The following is a 21,454-nucleotide window of genomic DNA, read 5'->3' as shown; positions in this document are numbered from 1 at the left end:
TAAACCTGCCGTGTGTGGGGCAGGACGGTACCCCACCCGAGGCTGGGGGGATTGCCCGCCCCAGCTGAAAGGTGCCTCTGGCCGCACTGAGGGGATGGGGGCGGCACCTGCGGGGAGGCGGCAGGCCCCGAATAAGAGCACCTGGGGCCTCCCTAGCGGGACCGCTGGGCAGACCTCCTGTAGCTGGTACTGGTGAGGCCGCGTTTTGAATGCTGTGTTTAGTTATGTAGTACAAGACAGATACTGAGGTGCTGGAGTGAGTCAAGAAAAGGGCAGCGAAGCTGGTGAAGGGTCGGGAGCACAAGTCTGATGAGGAACGACTGAAGGAACTGGGGGGCGTTAGCCTGGAAAAAAGGATGTTCAGGTCAAACCTTATTGCTGTCTACAACTGCCTGACAGGAGGTTGTAGAGAGGTGGGGGTCAGTCCCTTCTCCCATATAGCAAGGGGTATCATAAGAGGAAACTGCTTCCAGCTGCTCCAGGGGAGGTTTAGGTTGGATATTAAGAAAAATTCCTTCACTGAGAAGGTGATCAGGCATTGGAACAAGCAGCCCAGGGAACTGCTGGAATCACTATCCCAGTAAGTGTTCAAAAAGCCTGTAGGTGAGAAACCAGCTCAGTGCTATGGTTTGGTGGTTGACTTTGTAGTCCTGGAGTAAAGCTTGGACTTGATCTTAAAGGTTTTTTTTCCAACCTAGTTGATTCTGTGATTCTTCCTCCTCACACACACACACCTTACACCAAAAGGGGGTCTCAGTCCAGTCACACCTGAGCCGGCAGGGCTGTGGGAACCATGTTGTGGTGTCTGGGAGGCCCGACAGGGGGCCTGGCCTCCTAGTGAGTATCAGAGCAGTTACCTCTGTGCTCCTCCGTTATTTGTACAGCAGGGAAGTTGGTAGAGTTGAATGGGGCTCTTACAGGCAGTAATTGTTGGTGCCTTGAGTAGAATTTAAGCTTTTAATTTTTTTTTTCCAGTACACGCACAAAACCAGAAATATCCCGGTGGTTGCCAGGGCTGGACAGTTTTAACTCTTTTTGAGAGCCTTTTCCTTTGAAGACAGTATTGAAGTTCCCTTGAAGCCTGAGAACAGCAGTTAAATATTGATACTGTTCAGAAATCTGCTGTTGGCTTATTTTGACAGAGACGTCTGACCTCTCTGTACTGTCCTCTGGGTGGTTTTGGGCATCATTAGCTGTGTATAAAGAAATTCCCCAAGTAAGATACACAGCTTAAAAATATAAAGCAATTACTGGTTAACAAGAAACAAGTTTTTAACAAGCTGCTGGATGAGGTGTTAGTGTGATTCCCACCCTGTGATAAAACACTTGAAGTCTGTTAGCTAAACAAGCCTCAAAAAAAGGGGTGGGCATCCACTTGTACCTCAGTTTTCATAACTTGTAATTCACTGCATCTGTTCATGTGGGTGACACTGGTAAAGGGTTTAATCACTTCAAGATCTTATAACTTTACACATTGATATTTTTCCTCTTGAATCCTTGTACTACTAATAGCCCTGGTCTCAACAACCCTATCTCTATTTGTAATTTTTCTTTTCTTGTCTTTCTACAGACACAGGTCTGTCTCACAATTTCACAGTTCCCTCAGAAGTCTGAGCCAAAGTCATGCAGCAAACCTGTATTATCCAGTCTGGGCTTGCTCCTCGACATGCAGGTAGCTGACCTCAGGGAAGAGGAGGTAGCACCAGAGCAGGGTGAGGGTCCACTTTTGGTGTCTCAGTATCTTCTGATCACAAGTGACATCATGGTAATAGGCTACGTTGTCATTTTACTTTCACCTTTGCCTAATGGGTTGCAGCCACCAGCAAGGTTGACTCTTCTTAGTGACGATGCTCGTATCTACATCCCTTCTGCCCCAACTCCCGTGGTTCTGTGAGGGTGTAATGCTGCTGTGTATTATGGTCTGGAGTGGTGGTGTTTTGCCAGTGCTACTATTAAGCATTTGACAGTTTTGTAAACAATAATTATCAGTTCAAGATATCAGGAGTGTTTTCTAGTAGTGAGAACCTGTTTGTTGCTTAAGCATGTGCAAATCCAATTTTACATATATAGGCTGCAGAAAATTATATGAGGCAGATTATATTACAAAGAGGCAGAAACAGGTTTCAATGATGTTAAATACATTCCCTTCAGTGACAGCAATATTTCCATTTGATATTCTAATACGTATGTGTATCACATCTTCTTATGGGTATCAGTAATCCATTAAAAAAAAAAATCAGTAGTTTGTAATGACAAATGATGAGCAGTTCCTGTTCCATCCATTGAGTGGTTCTGAGTGAGTTTTTTAATACTTGCAGCAAAGCAAATCTTTTTTTCCCCATAAGAAGCTTTTGCCAAAAAATAAGGTGTTGCAACCTCACCAGAACTTACAGTGTATAAGTTTTTCCCTGCTTATCTTTCATGGAAGAGTCAGTGTGGCATTGTCATTAAAATAACCAGCACCACCTAAAATAACCCTACTGCCACAGAAATCTGTCATTTATTAATTATCAGTCAGCAAACTAAAAATAAATGCATAAAATAATTTATTTTTCTCCTCTGCTAATTTCAAAACAAATGTTCTCATTCCTCTTGCAAACAGGCAGTGACAGTAATTATAGTAACCATTTTCTACTATTTACTGCTTGTGTAAAGGAGTGCCTCTGCTATTGCGTCTGCTAGTGCCACTGGCATTTGTTAAGGTTCTGTTATGCTGCTTCAGATTTGGATGAGAGGATAACAACTTCCGCTGGAATCTGAGATTTTTTTTGCTGTTTTTTTTTTTACATGTATTTCAAGATGAGAACTATTAAAAATACCCAATATACCTTTGATAATCTGTGTATTCACACTGTCCTCAAAGATTGGTATGAAGAGTTGAAGTAAAATGTCCCTTGTCCCAGACTTGCAAACAAAAGTACACATTTTTTAGTTACTGGGGACATAATACAATAGGAAGTGGTTTATTTTCTGTAACTTACCTGATAATAAAACCATTATTGAGTAATGACAGAACTGCAAGTTGCTATTAACCCAGTATTTTAAATACCTAAATTATAAATACATAATTTATCATAGTTGTATAATAGTTTGTTTCCATTTACTTCTGCTGAACATCTAACCACAAAAGATAATTGTTTTGCTGAACACCTGACCTGAAATTATACTTGTTTTTTTATTCTTTTCAGTTGAAGTTGTCTTAGCTGTGGACAGATTTCTTTCAGTGGAATATTTTTACGGAAAAAGCATCCATCCTCTTTGATCCAGTCCCACCCTTATTCTACAAAGTCTTTGGGAGAGGCACATTCCCAGTGTAGACAGTGAAGCCTTTTCCAGAATCAGGCTCTGCTCCAGGCCTGGTATTGCATCACAACAGTAACTGAAACTGGGATGAGGGCCCCTGTGAGGTTGTGCCTGTCCTCAAGCAATTTGCAAATCGTGCTGCAGGGGTGTGAAGTGATACTGGGTGACACACGGCCCTGTGTATGTGGGCTGGAGCCATGTGTATGTGATAATTCGTGTTTTTGTTTTGACTCAGGAAACAAATGCCAGGTGTGCCTAATGACCAACTGTTTGTGTACGCCGCTGGGTAGGAGCCTCGGGAAAGCTCCACACACCTCAGTCCCTTCCAGACCCATTCCACGCAGGGAGGGAAGGTTATTTACTGGCTGCATTGAGCTCCAGCTCTGTCCCGTCGTCTCTGGGGAGCACCTTCCCCCTGCAGATGCTTGTGGCTCATTTTCTGGAATGATAAGATCATGCTAAGATGTAGATGAGTGCAAGTGTCTAATATTTCATAGGCTGCTTTGTTCTTGTGACATGGGCTTCAGTGACACAGCAGGCTGTTCCTCGGTTGTGAAAAGGGGAGTTTAGTCTGAAAACGTTGCACTGGCATTAAAGAGTTACAGTCGCTGTCTCACTACTTGCTTTTTCAGAAGGAGCCTTTGGAATAACAACCCCCAGTATTTGATGTAAAGCTTTCCCTGCGTTAGACCGTTCCCAGAGGAACATTACAGCGAGGCGGCAAATACTGGTTTATCCCCTTAGAACCTTAGGAGGCGCAGGCCCGGAGTGCGCTGTAGCTCCCTAAACCGCCGCCGAGAGGGATGGGATGGGATGGGATGGGGTGAGGTGAGGTGAGGTGAGCGCCCCGCAGCCCAGCGCAAGCGAGACCGGGACCGCCCCCGAGCGCCTTTTGAAAGTAACGAAACTTTCCAAACCTTCCAGCAGGCGCGTCCTAGAGGCGCTGATTGGCGGAGCCCCCCGCAGCATGTGATCGGCAGCCAATGGGGTGGCTGCGTCGGTCAGGCTTTGGAGAGCGGCGGCTGCTGGCGTGGAGGGGTTTAGTGTGGTGGGTTCGGTAGGAGAGCGGAGGTTCGGCTTGCCACCCGGTACGATGGTGGGGAGGCGGGAGGCAGGAGGCAGCTCCCTGGCGGAGCGCCTGTGCTGCGGGTAGACGAGGGAAGGGCGGTTTTGGTGCGGCGCAGCCCTTCCTGATATCCTTCGTCCTGCTGTGGTGGTCGGGGAGGCAAGGGGTAATGGAGCCGGGACCTGCCTCTCTGCGGCCCCCGCGCCTTCCCGCACTCTTCTGTGCGAGCGTGAATCTCCTCTTGGAGTTGCTCTTGCGGCTGCTGGTGGGGAGGGGAAGAGAAGGGAGCGTGGGAGCCGTGGCCGATGGCTCAGCTCGTTCTCCGTCTTCGTGCTTCGAATGGGAATGGGCTGACCTCGGCTGGCAGCTGGAAGCATCAAGGTCAGGCGATTCAGGAAAAAAAACTTTGCAGAGGTTCCTGGGAATCACTGGAAACTCGAAGTACTGGATCTGGCTTGGTATCTGAAAAGATGAGGGCTTTGCCGAATTAAGCCTTTTGGTAGCGAAGACCCTGAGAAGCTGGTAACTCTTTTCAGTGCTAGCTGGGATTCTGCAGTAATCCTGGCACTCCGGTGACCTCTTCCTTTTTTTTTTCTCTCTCTTGCTGTGATTTTCTTTTGTGTTGCTTAAACAAAAGAAAATAGGCCCTTATTGTTACATAAAGACCTTTGCAACGGGACTATTGTAAGAAAATACTGTTTTTATAGAATGGGAAGGCTACTTTTCAGGAGCAAAAAGGGGTTGTTTTGGTTTACGGTTAGGAAAAAATGGCTAATAGGAGCTTTATCATTTCTGTCATAGATAATTCAGTAGCACGTACAGTACTATTTTTTTTTTTTTGCTATTATAGTATGTATTTCTTTGATTCAGACCATGTGGCATTGCTACAGAGATAGGCAAACATTGTTCACCAAGCTAAAGTGTTCGTTTAGTATGTAGGGTTGTCTTGAGGCTTTGCTCCTACGACTGAAACAGACTTTTAAGTTGCGGTTCTCATGAATTTGGTGAACTCAAGCTCTCATTCCCAAATTGAATTACGAGTAATTTTGTGTATAGTTTTTCTTGATGTTTTGTTTTTTTTTTTTTTCCTCCTTAAGAATTTTGCAGTTCTGTTCTCACACGTATGGAATTGCTTCCTGCAGCATTTATGATGAGGTGTTTTTCTCCTTGCAAAAGTTCATTCCCCACCCATAAACACTTCCACTTCCTGTATGATGTAGAGGTTTTGTAATCTCTATGACCAGCACTTGTGCTGCTTGCATGCAGGAAGTCTGACCAGTTGTCTCTTCTGGCTTTGTGTGTTTGAAAACAAGTAAGGTGCAACCAGTATATGCCTGTTTACAAGCTGTGACTTTCCTTGGTTTTCCTACATTTGCCAGTGTTTAACAAAACAATGCTACAACCTTTCATCCCCCTTGCCCTCCCTCCTTTTACAGTGAACCTACGCAGTAGTTCCTAATTGGTTTAATTACTCTCCAGGTATTTTGCATACTGTCCCCAAGCTGTTAAAAATTAAGGGGAGAAGGCAGCAAGGGGAAAAACAAAGTCAAAAAAGCTCTACCCTTTCTACAGGCAGTTTAGGAAGATTTGAGTGGTGGTTTGGGATTTTTGAAAGAAATTCAGGAATAGAAAAAAGTTTTAATACTGTGCCTAAAATTTGGCATTTTTCTTTTCAGTTTAAGTTTGTATCTTGCACCTTTGGTTAGTTTGAAAATCCCTGTGTTCTAAGATGTAGTGCAGGTGTACAGGGACCCTAATAGATCTTCCTTATGCATTAGAGAAAAAAAATTCATGCCTGTGGCATTGTACAGTAGTGAAACTATCTCTGCCGTGTTGTATCTTCTATGTAGAAGAAGTATAGGTCCACAAATACTTCCATGTATTTGCAGCTTAACTATTTTAAATCGTAAGTGCTATTTAGTAATGGTAACCATTAAACAGATTATTCTTAATGGCAAACATTCTCAGTAGGTCCGGAAGCTCATCTTTACAAAAACACAAACGGAAGGGCACAGCATCTTTATGCTTCTGTGAAAGTTATCAAGGCTCTGTAGAGCTCTTACAAATCTTGCAGCTTGGTTGGGGAAAGTTGTTTTGTATGTGACTGTCTTTAAAAAATGTAAATTAATACATTCTTTTAGTCATTCCAAAGTGCAGTGTAAAAACACAAGTGAGAGCCAGATAGGAACATGCTCAAGATCTTGAGGCCAGCAGGAGCTGTGCCTTTTCACTCTGAAGGGTTGTTGCAAAACTTGTAGGAGCAACATGTCTTGCAGTGTTTTGTCTGACTTTTTTTGTGACTGTCAGAACATGGATCTGGGATTTATTCTAATATTTGTGTCAGAATAATTCCTCATTGGACACTGCTGAAATGTATTTTAGATTATGTTACAAAGCTAGGCATGCTCTGTGTGGAATTTGTGTTCCTGAAGAAATACAGAAACTTCCTATTGTGCGAGTGGTGAGAAAAAGCAGCTCTGCCTTGCTGTTCTCTGGAATTGTTTGACTACAGGAATGAGTGCTGATCCTTGGTTTCTCATTGCATCACTGTATCACTTTGTGTCTGACCCTTTGTCCCTATCCCTAATCTGTAAAAGAGATTTTTTTTTCTTTGCCAGTGTGCTACAAGGATTGGTGTGTGTGTATACAGTGCCGTGAGCATAAGGACATGCTCATTAACATCAAAGACACTTTAAGTTCTCTTAAAAATAATAGAGTAGAAGTGTCGTAAACTGTCCTAGGTCAAGAATGTTAATTATGCTTGGTCGTGATTTTCTTCTTAATGGGCAAGGATACTATTTGGAAAAATCATTCCTCCTTACTTGCACTCCTTTTCCTCTCTCTTTTTTTTTTTTTTTTTTTTTTGCCAGTGGATACTGTAATATGTAAATACATACAAAAAGCCAAAGAGCAGCAGCCCTGGGACTTCTTGCTGGAAGTGTGTGAATACATCACATGTGGGGGGTATTTGTTAGGAGGGAGACATGTGGCTTTGTCTAATTAACAATTTGTGTCAAGAAGCTGAACTATAAAAACTAAAGTTTAGTAACTTTCCCTCACCAGTTCCCCTACTAAAGAATAGTGTAATTTCTGTGGGAGTGTAGTTGATACTGAGCATTGAGGTGTGTGGACACAGCCCACTTAGCTGTAATAGCTGCTTACTCTTTGCTCAGTAGCCTTCTGAAAATCACCTAGGCTATGAAAAGGACTCATGCTTTGCAGCAGTGCTTGGTGCGTAAGAACTGGGTTTTAGATTGCCAGACTACTTTGAGTACTTGATCCTGTTCTCTGTTGTAGAGGTAGGAAGTACTTATGTTTGGTTCAATAGAGTTGCTAGGTAGATGGCTGTTAATCGTGCTTAAACCGGGTGATTCTCTGGAGAGAAAACTTTCAACGCAGGTTGCAACTAATTTTTTCAATCAAGTTCAGTGTGCAGTAGATACACATTTTCTTTACCTTTGACATGCTGCTCGGAAGGTCTACTCCAGCATCTCTTGAGTATCATAAATAAGAGCAGAAGGTGGGACTGTCATCTTTATGGTCTTCAAAGACTTTAGCTATTTTTCTGCCCTCTTTATTCCATGAGGGTTACCTCTAGGGCATGTTTTGCTTGGTAGTTCTGGAGATGAAACTTGGTAGAACAGCTCTGTTTCCTCAGTCATTAGATTTCAGCTGTACAATTTTCTGACAGCTGCTCTTGTCACAAATTGTTTGATTCCACGTTTGTTTACTCTTCTTGATCTAGCTGGGTTTCTATTAAATTGGTAATGTTTATATGAAATTCTTGCCTCACCCAGGGTTGGACATGGGCAGGTTATCCAGAGCATTAGGTTTGATGATTCTCCATTGTAAAAACAAACTCATATAAAATAATGTTTGCTAATGACCTGTTTATTAGAGTGCATCATGCACATTAGAGGGGACTTGCTTAATTCTGGTGTCTAGATACTTGAGACTTCAAGCACAAGTGATCAACTTAAGGTCCTTGACTCCTCTGTCACTCTTTAATTTTTTGTTACCATTTGGGGCTATGTCCCATGACTGGGTTTATGCTGGCACAGGGACAGCTGGATGGTCTGGAGCACTTGCTAGGTTGCTGATATCTATCTGCATACCTAGTCCATCCAGGTGGTATCCTGCTAAAACCTCTGTAGAGCTTCTATTCTCATTTCCTTGTGAATTTCTGAAGCTACCTTCTCCCATGGCTCTCTAAGGTATTGCAGTATATCGTGTCTCTCTGACATATATGGATTGTGATATTTCAGGCTTTTAAAGTTGGGTAGCTTCCTGTGTTGACCTAGGGTGAAGTTTTCCATGTGTCCCCAGCAGTTATGTCCATAAAAAGTTTAGGTGTTCCTAGAAATGTTAACACAGGAAATTGGTATCTTGAGCACCTTATCTGTGCCCGAAGTTTCTTTTAATTTCATAAGTGTCTTTAGGGTTGCCAAAATCGACCTTAATTGAACTGTCTTTGGAGCTGAAGTTGTGCCTGAGGTGTCTTCTGTTTCACTTGTGTTCTGTGCGTGTGGGTGTGACTGCAGCCAAAGTTTGAGGTTTGGTGCTCCATACTGTGTAGTCAGAGGGTGGGGAAAGTGCTCATTGCTGGGGATGTGATGTAAGCATGCGGCAGCCTTGTGAGAGCTGGGGAAAACGACCTGATTACTCAGAAATAAAATATTCTTTAACATTTATGGTGTATCTGACAGAGCCCTGTAAAAGCTGGTCTTTAGCTTGGTCTCCCCAGGTGCGAGGAGGGGTGCACTGCTCTGTGGCAGAAAATACTGAGGTAACTCACTGCATTAGTTCTTACACTTGATCCTTTAATTTTCCAGGGGTTGAAAAATGAAACAGGAGTTTTAAACTTTGAGGACTCATAATGGAAGTCTCAGAAGGACATAACTTCATCTCACTGGAAGAGGAAACCAGATACTGGAAAGAGTTGGCTATGAAATACAAGCAGTGGTAAGGCAGTGGCTTCATTCCTCTAAGGTGTCTGATAGGGTGCATAACTCAGCATGCAAAGATGGAGATAGCACCTCACAGGGGAATATATTCAAGGTGGTTCAGCTATCTTGACTGGTAGCAGTAGCAATGCTTCTGCATAAACTACAGCAGCCCAGAGTCCTTTATGCTTATTTGAGCAGTGACTCTGCTGTTTGGCACTACTGGTTTTGATCCCTGCTATGGTTTAAGATAGGACTGTGTACTGAAATTGTGCCTCTGACTGCAATCTCTGGGCATCTGGGGTGAATATAACTCACTGCAGAGCCTCGTTGGCAGTGGATGATCTGGTGGGCCATTGCAGAAAGAGAGATGCTTGATTGACCTCTGTGTGGATCAAGAATGGTTTGACAGCATGTAAATAGAGGAGGATCCCTGGCTGAGACTGGACATACTTTGCCCTTCGCTTTAGCTCATTATGTTGCTTTAAATGCAGTAAAGGGTGAAAAAAAATTAAACTTTTTAGATACTGATCTTGGGTCCTTTCTTAGACCAGGTGTTCAGACCTTTCAGTGCTGCTGGTTTGGCTTGCTGGAGGTTTGAACATAAGAACATCTTTCCATCAATAGAACATAAGAACATCTTTCCATCCTTCTCTCTTCTCACTTTTTATTGCTAATAAAAAATTACTTTATTCATATTCTCAAATAATTGGATAACATACTAAATACACAGACAGTGGATAATGTGCATGGTAAAGAGACTTCAAATGTCTTCAGCACCTATAGTGTTTAAACAGACTTTGGGATTTTTCAATTTTTGGGGTTTTTTTTGGTTGTTGTTTTTTTTTATTTTTTTTATTTACCAGTTTGCTGTGGGGTGGCTTTCCATGCTTGATGGGAAAACATTTGCCTATGGTCTTCTCTTCCTTTTGAATATGTGTTAGAGAAGGGCATAGAGCCTTCTATGTTAAAGGGCTTTTTTTTTTTCTTTCACCTTGAGTGTACAAGAGACTTTTTCCTGCTCATTCTGATGAGTTCTCTCGCTGGAATTGCTCTCTAGTGCTGAGAATACACAGGAGGAATTGCGTGAATTCCAAGAAGGGAGTCGAGAGTATGAAGCTGAACTGGAGACCCAGCTGCAGCAAACAGAGTCCAGAAATAGAGACCTTCTGTCAGAAAACAATCGTCTGCGAATGGAACTGGAGTCAGTTAAGGTAAGAGTGGATGATTCATACAGTATCTGTACACCCAAAGTGCAAAGGTGAGTTAGACAGGCATGTGCAGATTCAGCTTGCCTTATCTGTTGTCTGCTTTAAGGATCCTGGATATCTCTGCAATGTTCCTGAATCCTTGTTGTCAGGTTGTGGTTATTTGTCAGGATATATTTTAGACGGGAGAAAGTTGTTTGCAGTAGAGTGGAAAGCAAGCATGAACATATCTGAGCTGCTGTTGTGTTCCTTCTTCCATTTACTTAGTGATTTTTGTTCATAGCTTTCTTGCTGTCTGCATTGTGCAGACACAGATAATATTGCAGAACAATCAAGATACAAACATTCCAGCTGTGTTCTTGCATTACATAAGTGATTTGTTTTAAACCCTTTTGATGTAGATGTGTATTTATTAATTGGCATTCCAGATAAGCTGGGAAGCAGCAGCTGGTGTGTAATGCATGGGACTGAGAGGTATAAAATAGTTTCAGTTCTGGCTTTATTACTGTGTCTCTTTATACTTGGGGAAGAATAATGTATCCTTTTTACACTTGGGTAGCCTTCTGTAGAGCTAAGAACCAGCTGAAAAGCATTATCTTTCGTAATTATAAAGCATAAGGGATATGAACTTACTGAGATGGAACTTCTTAACTGAATGACTTAGGAGATCATGAAACTATTTAGAGTATGAAGAATAATGAGTCTGCCTCATTTTGGTCTCATTAAAGATGCTGCTAGTCCCTTGTGCTGGTTGGCAGGTTTAGGAAATACTGGTGAGTTAAAGAAAACTCGAAAATGAGTTGGCACTGAAATTGGTGTGTGCCTTTTTAAAGATTGATCTTGGTGGCCTTTTACTTAAGGGTGTGGTATAGTCTCCCAGGAAACACTACGCTGTATTTTGTAGGGCTAGGTCAATATATGTGGAAGCAGAGATTAATGTAATTGTAGTTCTACTCTATTGGATGTAATAATGAGCTAATGGGAGTGAGGGTATTTGTAGAAGTGATTAATCACTTCAGTGATTCATCACTGGATTAATCCAGGTTTGCAATGCCTTCTGTCTAAACTGTTGCCCAAATTACTGTCTTAAGAAAATAATCTTCATTCCCAGCAGATGTCTTGTCCCTCTGGCATCAGCGTAGTGATTCCTGCCCTCTGCTCTTTGATAGCAAAAGCTCCAAGGCTTGTTTCATTGTGTATATGTTGCACTGATCTTTATTGGTCTTGAATTAGCTTGTTAGTGGTATTAAATGCTCTGCATGTTGTATGGAGTATTGGAGTATTGCATGGAGTATTTACTGTTCTATGTAGCCACATAAATCCATGTAAGCTGGTGGGTTTGGGGTTGAAGGCGTAGGTTTGATAAAACATAAAATCCACAGTGCATTTGAGGAGGGTGTGGACTATTTTCTTGCTCTGGAGGAGTTAGGATGAGGGGAAGGGATAATGAAGCAGCTGAAGCAGTTAGGAATGAAAATAATAGGAAACATCATAAACCCTCAAAAAGTGGAGGGTAAATGTATATTAGAAATTCTTAAAATATCCTTCAGAGTAGATTACTTTAAAACATTCTGCTTGAAAGGAATTTCTTTAACAATTGGCCATTCATGCAGTCTGAAAACTGCAGTAACAGCCTGCAGTGAAGGAACAGAGACACCATTGATGGCCAGATCAGCTGATAATTTATTACAATTGGCTAAAAACAAAGACTCAAACCTTGCAGTTCTGGTCTTTTATCTGAATCAATTTGAGAGCAAAGCATTAAACTCACAAAACTATTGAGCAGCTGTGTTAACTGAGCCCGTCAAGGGTTGGTGTCGGCATCTAGGTCAATGCTAGTGAACTTTGCCAGGCCCACACAGCTTGTGGCTTTGAGCTTCCAGCCTAGTGTGTGTACTTGCTTCCTCCTCGGAAACCGGAGTTCACACCTAAAAATAAATGGAAATAATGCTTTGAAGGGTTTGTTTAGAGAGTCCTGAAAACCTACTGAAAGTTATCTGCCTCTTAGAGCTTGGAGGCTCTTCTGCATGTAACTATGCTTCAGAGATCTGGAATTATAGTAATGTCACCATGCTGTAATCAAATTAGAATGTCTTAATTTGGAATTAAGAATTCCTGCCTCCTCTCTGTTTATGTGTTTAGTGTGCTAAAATAGCTGTCTTCAAATTGTCAGTCATGCTGGACTACATGCCATGGTTTTCAAATTCCAGTGCATGGATTTGTTTTAAATGTCTTCAGCTGTTTTGCACTTAAATTCTGGATCGTGAAAGTGCCTCTGTAATGCGACTTTATACAGCAGTCTTGGAGTTTAAAAAAAATGTCTAGCTTGTTGAAGGGTTCTGGTAGCAAGGTGGTGGAATGTAAAGTGTCTCAGTAGACTGTGTGCTGTGAAGCTTTCCCTCTCATGGGACGTGGAGCTAATTCCACATACAGCAGCAGTATCAGGAGAGAGATATTTAATGGAGAAGCTTAAGTATTCCTCCCTGCCTTTGTCTGTTGTAAATCTACTCTTGTGTAGATGCTGTAAAGGAAGACAGTTTGATTTTAGGCTTACATCCAAAGCATGTTGCATAACTGTACTAGAAATGTTTTGTGCTCTAGAACACTATAGGCTAATAAAACCAGAGGGGCAGTGGAGAATCCTGCTGGTTCAGAGCAGTATGTAACAGTGTTACGCTTGGATTTTATTTTTTCTTCTTAGGCTCTGAAGTACAGCTTGATTTTACTAGAATTGAAAAGAAGGGGCTTCTCTTGCATCCTGCTTTGTGTGTTGCTAAAGCTTGTGGGGCTCAGAAATTATGCTGAATCTTGCTGTCTGGGAGCGCAAAGAGCAGTCCTGTGCTGTGGAGGTCAGGAACTGCTCCCCAGTACCATTGTTTCTTAAGAGGCAACAGGAAGAGCAGTTGTTTACCGACAGCCCAGAACTATGTGAACAGTTGGTTTTGTTGGCATTTTGCCATATATAAGGTGATGCTTCTCCAAAAAACATCACAGCATCGGCTTCTGCCTTTAAAGGGGCTCAGGCAATGCTACAGAACGAGCACGTGCATTGCTAATGCTCTTTGATTTGCCTTTGATTAGGAAAAGATTGAAATTCAGCATTCAGAAGGATACAGGCAAATCTCTGCACTGCAAGATGACTTGGCACAGACAAAAGCTATTAAAGATCAACTTCAGAAATATATTCGAGAACTTGAGCAAGCAAATGATGACTTGGAAAGAGCAAAAAGGTGACTTGACTTCTGTGTTTTCTTTTTCCACCTTTGTTCTGTCCTGTGATCATGGTGACACTGTGCTGTTTGTAATGCTGTGCTCCTCAGCACTGCCATTCTGAGCTCATCACTCAAGTGATGATTGTGGTAAAGAGGATTGTGGCAGATGTCACTCCCTCCACTGCACACTTTCATATCTTACAAGCTAAAATAAAAATATTAAAAGCAAAAAAACTAAAATGCGATGTTACCCCCTTTGTTGAGAGAGAAGGTTCTTCTGTGTGCTAGAAGGATCTGGTAGTGACATCTTATGCATTCTTGTTTCAGAGCCACTATAATGTCTCTAGAGGATTTTGAACAGCGTTTAAACCAGGCTATTGAAAGAAATGCTTTTCTGGAGAGTGAGCTGGATGAGAAGGAAAACCTCCTGGAGTCCGTGCAGCGCCTGAAAGATGAAGCTAGAGGTTAGATAGAAATTGCTTGTATCTTTGCCTTTCTCCCCTCCTGGCTTGTACCTGTTAAGTCCTCTTTCTATGTCTTAGAGCTTGGCTTTTAAGGTTGCATCTTTTAAAGCTACTTGAAATGTAGAAACAAATGAGAGCTTCAAGACTGACCCCCCCCTTCCCTCCTTCAGCTTCTGTGACCTTGTTTCAGAGCAGCTCACAGAAGCAAAAGTCTGTTCCAGCCTTCTCCTGATCTGTGGTGATGCTTCAGGGCTGTTGGGGGGTTAAGAAGAGCCAGTCCAGCTGGGGCATGTCTGGTCTGGCTTCCTGTAACCTATGAAGGTCAGCTTTAATAACCATTAACCTCATTGTTTCCTGGGCTGTGACTGACTTCTTGTTACCTCTGAGTAGCCCCATGTCCTAGCTGCCTGATACTGATGACTAAGGCGGGCTGAGAAGAGAGACCACGGAGCTGGAAAAACACTTTCTGCTTTCAGATGTGCTCAGATTCTGTGCCCTTGAGTGGCTTCTGTAAGCTATAGCAAGGCTTAGGGACAGAAGTGATAATGGTGTGGTTTCCATCTGTCTTCAGCTCAGATTTCCTTCATGCGGAAACCAGGGTAGAAGAGAAAAGGATACAATAGGTAGGATCTCAACCTGGCAGGGAGCTGGAATGTAGCCAAGGTGTGCCAGGTTGTCTAGCCTTGGTCTTGGCGTGCCTCTGCTTACCACCCTGTAATGTTTGGAAAGGAGTTAATTACCTGCCTCAGAGGGATACCGCAAAAACATCTTGAGTCACAATCCCAGAAAATCCTTTAGTGATCATCTGGATTTTGAACATATGCCTAGAGTAATCTTTACAGGGAAAAGTGATTTCACCTCCACAAGGGGGGATAATCTTTTGAGCAAAACATTCTTACCTGTTTTTATCTTGGTGGATACATACTCCAAAAGCTTGCTTTGTATTGCTTCCTTCGTAGATCTACGTCAAGAGCTTGCAGTGCAGCAGAAACAGGAGAAACCCAAAACACCGATGCAAACTACCCTGGAAACAGAAAGAACAGACACTGCAGTTCAAGCGTCCTTATCTGTGCCTTCAACTCCTTCAGTGCACCGGGCACCCAGCATCAACATACCCACCCCTATGACATTTAGGAGAGGTGACTGACAGGGAATGAGCACACAATTACTATTTGCTTCTCTTGTTTTTACTATAGTTTCTGGCTAAAGGAGGAATGAGAAGAAGGGGGAATGAGTGGAGTTAAGTGTTTCAGTAAAATACACCTCAATGCTGTCACCACGGTCTTATTTTCATAGACTGTGATTTTTGGGGGTTATTCATAAACTGTTCATTTCAACTTGACTTCAACTGTCCAGTAGTAATAATTGTGAAGGGCAACATCACCTGTTGGGACTTAACTATTAGTTCCCAATTGTCCCAGAGATGCTGGGCTAATTTTGGGGAAAGACTTAAAAAACTTGAGCATGATCTTTAATGTCATGCTCATGTTACTTGAATTGGCTTCTCTGTGAGAGTAGATGCTGTCTTTGGAGAGGGTTTTTGTTTTTTATTTTTTACTCTGGAACAGCAGGACACTGATAAGTCATCCAAGTTGTCTGGTTTCATGTCAATATCAGTTGCTTATTTTTTGTAAGCACTGATTGTTTCAATGTTTCAAGCCTCTAACACTAACTCTCCCATCTTTTTACTTAAGAAGCTGGAAATTTGTGTAACACTGTTCATGTCTATAGGGGGTTGCACTGTTGCATTCCTATGATTTGATAATACAGCTTTGAGCGCTAACAAAGCTTAACTGTGGGCTTCAGTATGCTTGACCTAAAATTGTGGTTTGTGTGGAGTAATTAATGCTTCTGTAAAAGCGAGAGGATTTGGATATTTGTAGTAACATGAGAGGTGATGTTCCTCTCGGAGGACACATTGCTCTGATCCCACTGCAGCAACAGAGGTGCAAAGTAGGCTGGTAGAGCAGATCTCTAGAAACCTAAGCCACAGCATGTCTAGAGACTTTAGCTTAGGACAGTGTAACTTGAGCAGTCTCAGAGGGACAGTGCTTCATATTCCTAATGGATATGAAAGATCTAGAGGTGAGATACAAAAGGTGAAGATAATTGTTTTCTCTGCTGTATATGTCAGGTGTCTTCTGACTTCCAGTGTCAAAGGTTTGGGTTTGTTTTTTTTGTTTTGTTTTGTTTTTGTGTGTGTTTTTTGCTTGTTTTTGTGTGTGTGCCTATCTGTGTTTGTTTGTTTGTTTTAATCCTCCTCTAACCTGCCCTGCAGGTCTCGAGGACAGTTTTGGTGCAACCCCTCTCACACCTGCTGCAAGAATATCTGCACTTAACATCGTGGGGGACTTGCTACGAAAAGTGGGGGTGAGTGCTTACCTTCCAGCCAGTGCTCTTAGAAAGGAAGCGCTGTCTGAAACTGTAGCCAGTACTATCTGTGCTGCTGCTCAGGGGAGACTGGGAAGAGTATCTTGTCCCAAGATTAGCTAAGCCTGGCCTTGAAATTTGATTTGGACTTGGTATGTTTCTGACCAGCCCCCAGACAAAGATGGACCCTGCTCTGTTTTTCTAAGGTCTTATCCCCATGTGGATAAGATCTTCCTCTACAGATTTCTGAAAGCACATGTGCAGAAAGAATAAATCGGCATGAACAAGTAAGTAGAAGGTCTTCTTTCCCACGAAAAGTAGGAAAGAAAGTAGGAGGGTGCCTGCTGTCCAGAGGGCTTCTGATGTTTTCCTTAAAAGTCTAGTAGCCTTTTGAACAAGGCCTAATGTCTTGTTAAGCTGTTGTTTGACATTTAAGCTAGTGCTGATGCTGGAAAAAATATCCATTGCCTTCCGTTTGATCCCTTATGCCCCAGTGCTGTGTTGGCACAAGCACTTGTATGACTTTTGGATGGGCTAAGCTGCAGAACTGGTACAGCTGAAGAGTAACCCAGCAACAAAGCTGGAGTTTTCTACGGTGGGAGCATGTAATGCAGAATAGTTTATCTGTGGCTCAGTTCCCTCTGGTGTACTACCTAGCATGTAAAGCCTAATGTGTCTAGGAAAGGAGATAGCTCAAACATTTAGTAATTTCAAAGTGATACCTCTAAGAAAGATGTCAAAATCTCCCTGAGGAAGCTGAAGGCTTTGTTTTCCTGCTGGTGAGTAGGATCAACTCCTTAACCTGCCCTACAGAAAGATTCAGCTTTAGAGAGATGACTTTGTCTCTTCAAAAATTCAGCCCTCATGTAGCACTGGAGTCTAGCAAGTTCCTCTACTAGGCAACTCATTCTAAAAGAAACAAACAAAACCAAACCCATAGAAACCCCAAACACTCTTAATGCCATTTTTCGTGTGCCACAATGTCATCTTGTAAAAGAGAATGTGGTATCTGACACTTCACTCAGCTGTGTTTACATTAGGCTTTGGAGTCCAAACTTGCGTCTTGCCGAAACTTTGTGTATGACCAGTCTCCAAGCAGAACCACAGTGTCCATGTGCATGAACAGAGATGTCCTTGAAACACGCTTGAGTCCTCATCAGCCTCTGTGTGATACAGGGTGAGTGCTGTTTTCTGCTGTTGTGTCTTATTGAGAAGTGTTGCTGTTAAAACTTAGTGACTGGTACTGTTTTATTTTGTATTGAATCTTTATTATGGTAGGGACAGATCCATTTCCAACATACATGAAACTTAGTTGTTCAGGATTATGATTTAAATGTTTTAGATCAGCTTTGAATTTGGAATCACTAGCTGCTGAAATTTGAAGACTAGTTGGAATCAAGTTTTGGAAACAAAATTCCAGAACCAAAAAATTTGGCAACCAAAACTGTATCGGAGCAAATGTGATACATGTATTTTATGATGAACCCATTAATAAGTGGAATGAATTACAGTGGAGGAGCTCTTGCTTATTGGCTTTGTTTGTTTTATGCTTTGTGTTCTTGTACAAGTGATAGCTTAGGAACATCATGACATGTAGGGACTTCCCTTATCACAGTTAGGATTCTCATTTATGGGAGAACTGGTAAACAAGGCAAATAATGGGTTCATTCAATCAGAATGCTTTACTGTCGCTAAGATGCGTTTCCAAGGAGCACCTGACAGGAATTTACCTGACTCAACTTTCATATTTGTGTGAACACTTGAACTGGTTGGGTTGTTGTTGTGCGCTTGTGGTTTGGGGGGGAGTGTTTGCCCCCGTTTTTTTTTTTTCTTTTTTAAAACTAATTGAAGAAACATCAACAAGGGTATTTCAAATTGCAGTTCAGTGCCTGCTTAAACCCTGCTAGTCCTGTACCTCACATCCTTTAGATTCTCTGTAAATTAAGTATCTATACTACAGTTTGTTCCAGACTCAATTATTCAGCTAAGACCCTTGCACTGGGAATACTGGTTTGTCCTGTCACCAGTACCCAAAGTTCCTGTATGGAAGGGGCGTTCTACATTGTGCTTCCTATCCCAGCCTGGGGAAAAACCTCATGAAATCTCTTATAAGAAAGCCTCAAGTGTTGTACTTTGTGTTCTTGTAGCTGATTATACACCTACCACTGTAATTCTAGAACTGAAATTCTAACACCTGTAAAAGATACCTTCTCACTACTTGGAGGGAACCGGAGCCTTGTGTTAGAGTGGAAACTCAGCCTAGTTAAGTAGTGGGCTCAGTGCTCAGAGTGGCATTAGTTTATCTGTTCATTTCTCAAGCTGAGTGGGGTACTCTGGAAGTGACCAGTTATCTTCAGATGGTGACACTGAGCAAGAAATGCACTGACTTCTCTTGTATTTGCAGGTTAGTGAAACGCCTGGAGTTTGGAACACGGCCTCCGAATATGCCAGGAACAATGAGCCATCCTTCACCAAGTGTTGTCAAGATGCTGCTGTGAAAAGGCTGTCTGACTGTGGAAAAGGATTAAAAATAATACATTTAAAAGAGAATATCAGTGAGCAATTGTGCAGCAGTTTTGGTGTAGAGGAGAACTGAACAAGAAGCTGCAACTGTCAGTGGTCTCCTGTGGCCTTGCCCAGTCTGACCTCTTGGCTGAGCTCTGTGGCTGGTGTGATAAAGCAATGATACCTAGCAGTGCAGGACTTAGAATTGCTTCCTACATAAGTCACTGTAAATAGTTCCATGAAAGTTTCTTCTTTTGACACTACCAGTCAAAGCCATTGTCGCTCTACCTAAAACAGAGACAGTATTCCCTGTGCAGCTCTTCAGACTTTGAATTTTGATGTTAGTACAGCACCATGGGGTTCTGGTTTTAATTCTGGTTGTGCTGGCTTTCTATCATGCTTGTTGTGTGCTGCAGTCACCCTAATTAGAAGAATGTGTTTCTGTGGAGGAAGGTATATTTCTGTGGGGAAGCTGCTCAGCTTTTTGTGGGGATGTTTGCTGGTCAGAATGTTGTTACACAAAAACCTACCTCTGTAGTGGTTAATACGGTTTTGTAAGCAATGATTCACCATTAAGAACAGACCATGGTTAAAGGTGAGGGATGCCTAGTGCTTAGTAGTACTTGGGAGATACCAGAACTAACAGCAAGGTAGGAGACTTTGAACTGGCTTAGCATATAGGCACCTTTTTTTCTTTGCTATATTGTGGCCCATAAAGCCTGGCTGTGTAGGAAGCAAGAGACCTGATTATGTTGCTAGATCTAACATTTTAATAGGTGGGTTTTACTGCTTTCTAAAGCTCTCTTTATTAATGTGCCTTGGGTATTAGTGATTTTTTTTCTTGTTTTATTTTGTCTATGAGAATATATGCTTTCAGCTGTTAGAATTGTTGTTTGTTTTTTTTTAACCTGAGAAGTCCTTCATGTTAGACAAATGTATATGAGTAGAAAACTATTTTAAAGTAATTTTTTCCCCCTATAGAATATTGTTAAACTTCCATTTGTTTTTTAAATGGAGTAGGTTTGCTCACAGTATTAATGTACCTTAGGGAAGCCTGTACTTGCAAAGCTAATCATGATTAAACAGTTTTTATAGTTTTTTTTGCTGGGGGGTGTGGGTGGGAAGAGCTTATTTGACAAAAGAATACATAAATGGGTTGGGTTTGGTTTAATTTGCTTTGTAGTTTTGTTTGGTTTGTTTTTTTTAGTGGGTGGTCTTTGGTTTGTGGGTTGTTTTTTTTTGTGTGTGTGTTTTTTTTTTTCTGGTGGGGTTTTTTATAAGTTTTTTTTTTTTTTTTTTATAAAATGCTGTGAAAACAGTCACTGATGCATCTGTTTCTCTGGAAGAGGAAATAAACACAGATGATTCCCATTATTCAGACCATGTACACAGTTGGCTTAACTTGGGTGCTGTTGTGGATGGAGGAGTGATGCACTTAGAAGTAGCAAAATGTGTACTGATAGAAACCATTGACTTAAAGTTTTTTAGTAAATGTAACAGGGATTTAACAAGGTTTGATGGTGATGTGCACTTGATTATTTACTGCATAGAGGACAGGGTCAAGCAAAGCTGTCAGGCAGACCCTTCTGTTGAGTTGTGAGGTTCAGAAAGGACCCCCTTGCTTTCTAAACTCCTTCCAGAGAGGCATCAAGGTTGTGGTTAGATTCAGACTTAGTCTCAGACTTGGTCAGCAGTTTATATCTAAAGGATTATATATGTGCGATCGGTCATTTATATCATGTAGCTGGGACTGCAGAGGTTAGCACACTTAATCACTTACTGAGGATCTGTTGCAGCAAGGAATCTCTCAGCCTTGAGGAGTATTGTTGAGAGGTGGCCCTACTTGGGGGATATCCTGGTTTGCAGGCTGCTGCTGTGCAGGATAGCTCAATGGGCTCTGGGCAGTCCAGTATTTATGGAGTAACACAATTGAGTCATGGTTGTGTTCTGTCTACTACAGAAACTTGCCTTGAGTTGGACCTTGACCAGGATTATATTTGGGGGTGGGAGGGGTTCACCTTGTTCAGATTGGGCCTTTGGCTATTGTGTTATTACCCATCTCCCAAGAGTTAAATTGGATGCCTTTATCATTACCCAGACTCATCCATTACCACCACCACTGGTGATTATCACTTGAGCAGAGTTGGGAAATAAAGGTCAGATTGGGTAAGGGGGGAGAAACACAGCACCATGCTCCACTCTGTGACTGTAGTCAATTTATCTTTGCCCTCACAGAATGGTGGTACAGTCGCCTCTTGCCTCTGCCATAAATACTGTATTGATAATTTGGGCACTTACAGATTCACAGTAAGTATACAGCGAAGCACTACTATTTGTTATGTGTTAATTTGTATGTTTGGGGTGATTAAAGTTGGATTATTTG

The 21,454-nt window shown here is 42.0% G+C and overlaps 1 protein-coding gene across 2 annotated transcripts; it reads left to right on the top strand.

Moving 5' to 3' along the window:
- Positions 1-72: 72 nt before the first annotated feature.
- On the top strand, positions 73-20,235 carry NDE1 (nudE neurodevelopment protein 1). 2 transcript variants are annotated; one of them, XM_062635245.1, is made up of 9 exons: positions 73-186; positions 9,202-9,331; positions 10,373-10,526; positions 13,602-13,750; positions 14,060-14,196; positions 15,156-15,335; positions 16,475-16,566; positions 17,607-17,743; positions 18,971-20,235. In XM_062635245.1, exons 2-9 carry the CDS (start codon positions 9,246-9,248, stop codon positions 19,062-19,064), a joined length of 1,029 nt encoding a protein of 342 aa, XP_062491229.1. In that variant the 5' UTR covers positions 73-186; positions 9,202-9,245; the 3' UTR covers positions 19,065-20,235. The 2 variants fall into 2 exon arrangements, with proteins under 2 accessions (XP_062491229.1, XP_062491222.1); XM_062635238.1 differs by having other exon boundaries at positions 73-192.
- The last annotated feature ends 1,219 nt before the right edge of the window (positions 20,236-21,454 follow it).

This window comes from Pezoporus occidentalis, unplaced genomic scaffold (genome assembly GCF_034315485.1).
Source record: "Pezoporus occidentalis ecotype Australia unplaced genomic scaffold, CSIRO_AGI_Poc_V1 ctg113, whole genome shotgun sequence".
Taxonomy (NCBI): Eukaryota; Metazoa; Chordata; class Aves; order Psittaciformes; family Psittacidae; genus Pezoporus; species Pezoporus occidentalis.
Note: the sequence above shows the minus strand (reverse complement) of the source record. Positions and strands in the feature narration are given on the sequence as shown.